Genomic DNA, 9,139 nt, shown 5'->3' on the forward strand with positions numbered 1-9,139 from the left:
TAAGGTAATTATAATGACATTTAGTTACATAAACACAGTGTGTGCTTGTCACGTCACAAAAAGAGAAAAAGGACAGTGCGGGCAGTGTCCTGGCCACTCCGTCCTCTATATGATTGATGGTTTCTCAAAATAAAAGAGTAACACTTTTGATAAGTGAGGAGGAAACCGGGGTAACCTAGAGGACGGAGCGGCCAGGACGCTGCCCGCACTGTCCCCTTTTCCTTTTGTGATGTGACAAGCACACAGTGTTTATGTAACTAAATGTCATTATAATTACCTCAATCTCATTGTTACAGTGTGTCTAATACACCTTAAGCACCCATATCTGACATTTCTATACCAAAAAGGTATCATTGACAAACGGTCCCCTGCCATGTTAGGATTTTTATATTCTTTTTAATGTGTCCATCAGCGTGTAATTGTTGTATGTCCTTTTTTTTAAAAAATTCGCAGTTCTTAATTGAATCATTAAAAGTTAATTTTTAATAAGATTTCTCTCTTTGGTGCACCTAACACGGACATACTTTTCTTTCCAAAAACCCTCCAGATAAAATGCATGTCTGACCAATAGAATTGTCTGATATATGCGCAGCATTCCTCTCTAATAGTGTACCTCTAAAGGCCGCCATAAATTAAACCGAAGTATCACATGCAGCCTTGCATGCGATTAACAGCTACTGCATGTCGTCCTTTAGCACATGATGTATCATATGTGACCTCCAGCAAGTGCTACTGGATCTGACCAATCTTATGCGATCTGGGCACGGGACCAGATTGGAATCTGAGGTTAGGCACATGCGATTTGGGCTCTTTTTACCCGATTTATCGTCCGGATCTGTCGGAATCGGGTTAAAGGGGCCCAAATCATAAGCATATGACCAGCTTTAGGGTGCAGGCTAGCTCATCCATCAAGAGCATGGATCCTTTATACATACGTGGGATAGAAGGCATTTTCTTATGCCTGCCGGAGCTTAACTCTCTAGGATGGGGTCCGCACATATTTAGTAACAAGTTACATTTGTAAGGGCAATTATACTGTTGAAGCATATTTTCAGTTGGTCTATCAAGCAGGGTGCAAAGTATGGGTGTGGTTGGTGTTTAATATTACCGGTCTCTGGGCAGGGAGGTCAATTGAATCTTCAGACGTTCCTACCCTTCCTCATTTTTTTTATTGGTTGATGTCCGATATATAACAGTCTTGCTGTAGGACTTCAGGCTCTCTCCCCTGACAATACATGAGTTAAGCCTAAATCTTCCCTACTGAACCACCTGTCCAGATGGGATTTTTGTGTGGTATTGGCAGGTAAGTGTATATACCATAAGGGTTGGTGCGATTGGCTGGGAATTGTTCCCCCATCATGCTCCTTCGTGTATCACATGTTATGGGCTGGCATGTGGCCTCTATATAAGCAGATGGGGATACTGTATGTAAGACCCTGCTTTCTTTGATACTATAACTTTTTCTACTTTGTTATACAATCCCCATCATTATCTGTCCATGCCTTTAGTAAGGATACATTTTGTATTGTTCACCTGCGTATAAATGTAGGCTAACCTCAGCCATTCGAGTTTACACTTCTTTCTAGTTTAAATTCGTTTTCTCTACTCATTCAATGGATGCACCTAATATAGTAGTTATTGTACTTTTAATGTATTATAGGATAGAACCAATAACCTTGAATCGGGTAAAACACAGATGTATTATCCTTCATGAATGAAGTATTATAGAAATCAAAGTAATCCTACTTTTTATCCTCCGGTCATATTGTATAGAGTGGGAATGAGAAGCACTGTGTATGGCTACATTAGCAGTGCTGTCATTGTCATGCTTTCATCTATGGACTGTTTGACTTTCTTTTAAACTGAATATTATCTGGTCTTTTAGGACAAGCAATCTTGGCAAAGCGAGAGAGAAATATTCAACACCCCTGGAATGAAGCATGAAAATCTCTTGCAGTTTATCGCGGCTGAGAAGAGAGGAACGAACCTAGAGATGGAACTGTGGCTCATCACAGAGTTCCATGAGAAGGTAGAATTGATCTTATATGGTTATATTAGTGGGGGGGGGGTTGGGCCAATGTTTGGCTAGGATTCAAATTTTTTATAACTGTAAATGAATGGCCAATAGCTATTGTGCCGTCATCGTTCCCCCCTTTTTTTCCCCCCTCCCTTCTTCTCCTTCCGGGTGTGGTATAGTGGCCCGACAATAGAGATTCTGACATCGAAATCCCGACCAGTGTAGGTGGCCCTTTCCATCCCAATACCAGTCAACATATAGGTTTTGGGATGTGGGTGAGTGCAACCATAAACATCAATTTTGCACCTGGATTGATGATCTGCCAATCTTTTTCACACACAAAAAAACTAAGACTAAAAATGGAAAAAGGGTGGTGAAGAGGCCTGAGCCTCAAAGCCTCATTAATGAATTACCCGTTGAAACATAGTAATCCCCTTGCCACCATACATACTATGGGCAGTATTCAATGAGAAATATTCTCCGTGCATGGCGAGAGATTTTTTCTCTCGCCATGCACTCGCCCTGTTCCGGAGGGCTCGCTGCCACTCCTGCTCCCACTATTCAATGTGGTTAAGACTCGCCGCCACTCACGGCGAGTCTTAACCCCTGCAGCGGAGGAGCGTCTGCGGCAGGGAGCTGGCAGGTAGCCGGGGGACGGTGGCAGCCAGGGAGATTAAAGTCTCCCTGGCTGCCCCAGAACATATGTGGAGGGCTCCCCGGGACCCAGGCAGCACAAGCTGCCCCCCCCCCTATAGCCAGCGGGGGACCCAGTATTCACTGCACCCGATCGTGCATATGTAATGATCGGGTGCAGTGAATATATGAATATCTAATGAGCGGCTCGAGAGCTCCAGCCCCCTGCTGGCTGCTCTGTGTAAAAAAAAAAAATGTTTTTTAAAATGTTTTTTTTTTTTATTAAATATATATTCATGTGCTATAAGCACATGAATAAAAATAACATGCCCCTTCACAGAAAAAAAATCCTGATTTTTTGACACCAAAATTAAAAAAAAAAAAAACTTTTAGTTTAAAAGTTCACATTCCAGTTCTCCATGAAAAGATGGAGAATTGCTACACGGAGAGACACGGCGAAAATCACTTAGAAAGACGGCGAAAATATCACATTGAAATAGGGTGGTTCACTTTTGGAGAGCAAAATGCTCCTTCCAACGCGAAAATAGCACAAACTCGCCATAAAACAGGCACATTTTTCTCATTGAATATGGCCCTATATATTGCCACTTAGACTGCCAGCGGTCTAAGGTCAGAACTAATATCCCGATATGAAGAATCCTAACAGGGGCGTCCGTATGTACCATAATCCTCTCCCCCTACCCCCCCCCTATCCTGAACCGCAAACTATACAATAAAGAAATAACCGATTATTGCTGTACTATGATGCTCCTCAGTCAATGGTTCGCACCTGTTTATCCCTACTCATGTGGTACTGTTTTTATAGTCCTGCTTTTATTAATACATATAGGAGTTTCTATATTGCTTGGTCATGAAAAGGCGAGCCAAAATATACGTCAAGGACAACTGTGTGATATTCAGTGACATAGTGACACTTTTAATTTATCATGGAATACAGTATATTGTCTGTTAGATTACTAAGCAATTTACTGAAGCACCTTGGAGTTTTGTATTAAGCCAGTGGTTCCCAAACTTTTTTGAATCTTGGCGCCCTAGAGCATCAAAATATTTTCAAGGCACCCCTAGGCCAAATGCTTCTTATCGAGAAATTCAGAGAAAAAATATTAAATAAAGTGCATTGTGTTTATATGTCACAGTTATGTGGTGAGGGACAGGGTTTGCTTCTGTTTGTCCACATGTATTATGTTTGGCAGCCACAAGCACTGGTTTTGCCTTTTACATTGACCATAAATAATATGAATTGATCTTGGTCCACCAACCCAAGGCACCCCTGCAAGTGTCCTGAGGCACCCCAGGGTGCCTAGGCACACAGTTTGGGAACCACTGTATTAAGCAATCAAAGAATAACAAATCCTGGATTGTTTTAACTAACTTTATGGTTTACAAAATGATTGTCCACACAAGGCTGCTCTGAAATAATGTGCCGCTCTGTTGTTTTGGTTGTACAGGGTTCCCTGACAGACTATCTGAAAGGAAACATCATAAACTGGAATGAATTATGCCACATAGCAGAGACGATGGCTCGAGGGCTGGCGTACCTTCACGAAGATGTCCCACGATGCAAAGGCGAAGGGCACAAGCCTGCGATTGCTCACAGGTAATCTTTTTTTTTTTTTTAACACCCATGTAACATACTTTGGATAAAGATCCAGAGCAGATATCTTCCTTTATAAAAAAAAAAAAAAATGTTACGGAAAGACCTTTGTTTTTATAGCCTATAACAGAAAAATAACAATAAAACTTACCCACATGAGCTGTAGAGGTACTTTATAGTCAGCGCTGCTGATTACAGCTAAATCGCCCCAGTTGGATTCGCCAGCTGCTTTCAGAGCCCACAAGGGCAGTCCCTATGGCAGTGCCTCGCTTATGAATGAACACACCAGCAAAATGCTCCCACTGATTGCACAGGTGTTTGCAATCAACTTGGGCTATAAGCCAAAAACTTGCTCTGAATAGCCCTGGCCGGCTGCACTCTCCATCACTCCAACTCAAAACCTCTTTTGCAGGGTTTTAAACAGTGGGGAAAAGGATCCTTTATTGTCCTTTCATTAAAAAAAGAGCTGTTTGTAAAGCTGTACCGTACACAGGAAAGGATTATGTGGTCCCATATCACCATCTAGTGTATTTTATTCGGTATTTGTACAATTGATTTGATATTTTTAAATCACTATGCATTTGCAAGCAGAGCTTCATGTACAATATTGTTCCCATATATGTATTTCCTGACAGTGTAATGAAGCATTACAGGGAAATTCCTAGAGGGCAGAAGTAACCACACAAGACCTCCATTGTCTAGAAGGCTTTGGGTATATGGGGCTATATATTGTACTAATTATTTTTTATTATTATTGCTACATTTTATTTATAAGGTGCCACAAGTGGTTTGCCGCGCCGTACATATAGCACACATCAGAACAACACAGGATACACAGAACTTAACATTACAGTAGCTGAAAAACTGAGAAAGCACAAAGGTAACCATTAGCATCACAATTCTCAGTACACAATAAAGCTGATAGGAAGCAAAAAGTAATTGGTGTACTACTAGGAGCGGGCAGCCGTTGGAGGAGATAGACAATTACGAGTGAGAAAAGATGCAGGTATAGACAGTTGCTGAGAAGGAGAGAGCTGCAATTGAAGTACAAGAGAAGGGGGCTGTGAGAGGAGGAGGGAAAGGGGCCCTGCTCCAACTAGCTTACAATGTAGAGGGAAGGAGAATACAATCATTGCATAACAAAGTAATGCTCTGATGTACGGGTGCGATGAGATTCGCGCACAGCACATAACGTATGTGCTGCCTGTAGTTTTTTTAATGGATTGCATCACATCTAGTTCAAAACGCACAGTGCTTCAGCCCATTGCACTCTGGGAAACTATTTCTATAACATATATGTATATTGCAAGTCCCAGATGACAAGTCTAGAAGTATATTAGTAACAATTGTGCCCCACTTCTTGCAGAGAAGATACACCAGGGCCGAAACTAGGGTTTCCGGCGCCCGGGGCAAGGCAGTCATTTGGTGCCCCCCCTTTTGTGAAAGCATACCTCCCAACTTTTGAAGCTTCGTAGTAGAGATGCTGTTGCGCCCCGGAGGCGCGCCGAAATATTTGGGGCGTGGCCTATAATCGCGACTCTCCCGCGAGGCCACGCCCCCATTTTGCCGCTATGGGGGCATGACCCAGAGGCTCTGTGAGCCTCTAGCCATGCCCCCAGCCCCCTGGCTGCGGGAATAGACGCTGTGCGCATGCGCACAGCATTTATTCCCTGCTGCTTAGCAGCTGACAGGGGGGACCGGACCAAATGACGCCTTGTCCCTGGCGCCGGAGACCCCCCCCCCCCCTCCCCGCACAGTCCTCTCACCGCCACGGCTGCTGCCCTTCTCCTCATCCCATGCTGCTGCTGTCCGGGCTGGGTCACGTGGGGCGGCGGCGGACAGCTGGGTGTGGCTCTCCGGGCTCCCTAACTCAGCCTCCTCTCCTCCGTTGAAGCCGCAGCATGTGAGGCAAGAATGATGTAGCCGCATCTTACTTTGACTTCGTCCGTCTCCTACTAGCACTGCGGCGGGAAGCGCTGATGACGTCAAAAAGACTTGCCGGACGCTGATTGGCTGAATTCAGCCAATCAGCGTCCGGCAAGTCTTTTCGAAGTCATCAGCGCTTCCTTCAGCCGCGCTAGTAGGAGACGGACGAAGTCAAAGTAAGATGCGGCTACAGCGTCTACACCTGTCACCGGACCTCACAGCGCCCCTCACCTCCAGCGCCCGGTGCGCGTGACCCCCCAGCCCCCCCCCCCTAGTTACGGCCCTGGATACACCATCAGGGATTCTGTAGGCTGGATGTTCTCTATAGATCAATATGTAGCCAATGGTGTTTTTATAATGTGTGCAGTGCACACTGACCCCAAGGTCTAGGGCCGGCCCACACTGCAAACCCTTCACCCTTCTAATTACACTATAGTTCTGCATTAGCCAGCCCTAGAGACAGAAATCACTGGTAAAATGGTGCATCTGGAATTTTGCCAGTGATTTGTACATGAGCAATGGAGGCGCCATATTCCTGGGGATCTGTGAATGTGGAGTAGACTGAGCCCAGAGTCTAATGTGCTGCCTCCTCTCTGACTTTATGGCACTCTCCTTTCAGCACAGTAGAACCTGCACATGGTTTCTCTCCTCTCTTAAACTTCACCTGCTGTAGCCCAAACATCATAATACTTGCAGGGGGGAATATTTATGCTGGGTGTTAATACAAGTTCAAATACAGTATAACCCTTAATCCACTGTCATGGCCATAAATGTCCAATTCAGAGTTTGACTGCATTGGTCCGGAGTATAGTAGCCACGGTTACAATCCTTACTTTGACAGCCTCAAATAACACAGAACGCACAGTAACGGGTACCTCCAGACACAATAATGGAAACCTACATCTAATACTTAGAGCACTGTGTGCTATCCATTTTTACCTGATATGGAATAGTATTTTTTAGGGGATGTTCTATTTTGTTGACATTTACAATTTGCTATACTGACATCAAAATTACTTCAGTATTTTACGAGGCTATTGACCGTGTCTTCTGGGTCTGTCAGTCAGCTTATGATGACTTTTAGCTAATAAGTGTGACTTCCAGCAATGTGTATCGCAAACTCTACCCCTTCATCTCCCAAGGTTGGCAAGGTTCAGGCAACAGCTGCCTTTGAGGCAGAGTCTCCCCCTCTAATATCTGTTCCTTGTTAGTTTAAAACCCATTAACACAAACCAAACAATAGTAAAGGCAGTAGTACAGGGAGCACCTCCATCCTTGCATAGGACCATATAAGGCTTGTTGAATGTAAATACAGATTCTTTAAGCGGTTTCCTGGTTACCAACTTGAATTTAAATGCCACTTTTCCTTTTAGATTGGTTTCCGAACATAAATTTATTGAGCTGTGTGCTGTCCTCTGCTAATGACCCAATATTCAAAGCTATTGCCCTGTTATTCATTAGCAGAGCCCAGAGACGTAAATCTTTTTTTTTTTTTTCATTTTCTTTCTCTAAATACATTCTTGCACCCTGCAAGTGAAAAGAAAAAAAATGTGTTTCTCATTTACACATACCATCTGTCAGGAGTTCTCTACAGAGACAGCGTGGACAACTCACAGCAGGGAGAGGTGCTTGTTCACACCACAGCCTACCATTATCCAAAATATAAATGTACTGATGGCTGCTTGGTAATGGCTTTACCAGTGCAGATGGAGCCAGTCTCAAGCTGGGTGAAATGGATTTGCTCTGACTAATGTGCTTACTGCCAAGAGTTACGTGACAAATTAGACACACTAGCCATTTCATGTCCACGAGGTCATTACAATCACCTGAGCCTACCTACATTGTTCTTGCCTAGAAAGCAATTTCTAAGCATATTTCTGGCTTGCACAGTTGTCTTCTAGCTCCTCTCTTATGTGTTATCCTGTAGATTTGTAGAAAGAATTAAACATTTTGTAGAATGCAGTCTTTTATACCGTATGAATGAACCCAAGGCCTATTGTTCTTTGATTTGCTGTTCAGCAAATATTACTTAATCAGCCTATTGTAAAGCTCTACTGGAGATGTTACAGCTCTGAAAAATGCTGATTTTAAGATTAGTGACGTTGTTTAGATGATAATTATCCCGTTTCGGAATGGTTATGGTAATGTGTATATCCCTTAGCGCTCAATTAATATGGAATACTATTTATGTTCTTCAAAATTGCCATTCATTCTGTTGCTACTGTATTCGGGTACTCTTCACTTATATACCTTATTTGGGTTTGTTTCAGAATTGAGCAACTACAAAACCTGACCATGTCCTACATTGTCATTACATTTGAAACCCTCAGGCCGGTTTCACACACTCCGGCTCCTGCCGGACGGTGAAATCCCCCACGGCCAGGGAGCCGTGCCGCACACCGTAGTTGTGAATGGACACTATTGTGTCCATTCACACGGGACGGTATGGCCACACGGTTGCAGCCGGATTCCGCCACTGGAAGGGACGGCTGCCGGGCTGTGGCCATCCCCTCCATGATAATCTACTGTGTGCGGCACGGCTCCCTGGCCGTGCGGGATTTCACCGTCCGGCAGGAGCCGGAGTGTGTGAAACCAGCCTTAGGGGTCGATCCTATTAGCTGCCAAGGGTGCGAGGTGCTGCTCGGGTGCCATTCCAGTGCGTTTAAGAACCGGCAATGACACCCGGTTTAAGCTGATCCCTTTGCTGGACTGAATTCACTTAATTGCTCGCAACCCTATGAAGGTGCGAGCGCTTTTAGGCAAATTCCATCTGCCATAAAGTGCACCCGGTGCCGTGATGATTCGCAATCGCGAATCATTCCCATCTAATAGGATCAACCCCTTAGAAAATACTGTAGCTACATTAGGTCTTTCCTGAACCACAAACACTGTAGATCACTGGAGGTTATAATTTAGTGCCAGGTATCAAATTCTGTTACATTTTTTAA

General features: G+C 44.0%; 1 protein-coding gene across 1 annotated transcript in view; it reads left to right on the forward strand.

Annotated features, from left to right (window-relative positions):
- ACVR2B (activin A receptor type 2B) overlaps window positions 1-9,139 on the forward strand; it is a 190,168-nt gene that overhangs the window by 150,552 nt on the left and 30,477 nt on the right. Inside the window, exons 6-7 of the mRNA XM_083189072.1 lie at window positions 1,886-2,029; window positions 4,120-4,268. Coding sequence (XP_083045198.1) covers window positions 1,886-2,029; window positions 4,120-4,268 — 293 coding nt within the window. The remainder of the gene's footprint in view (window positions 1-1,885; window positions 2,030-4,119; window positions 4,269-9,139) is intronic.

This window comes from Crinia signifera, chromosome 5, assembly GCF_055691185.1.
Source record: "Crinia signifera chromosome 5, ASM5569118v1, whole genome shotgun sequence".
Taxonomy (NCBI): Eukaryota; Metazoa; Chordata; class Amphibia; order Anura; family Myobatrachidae; genus Crinia; species Crinia signifera.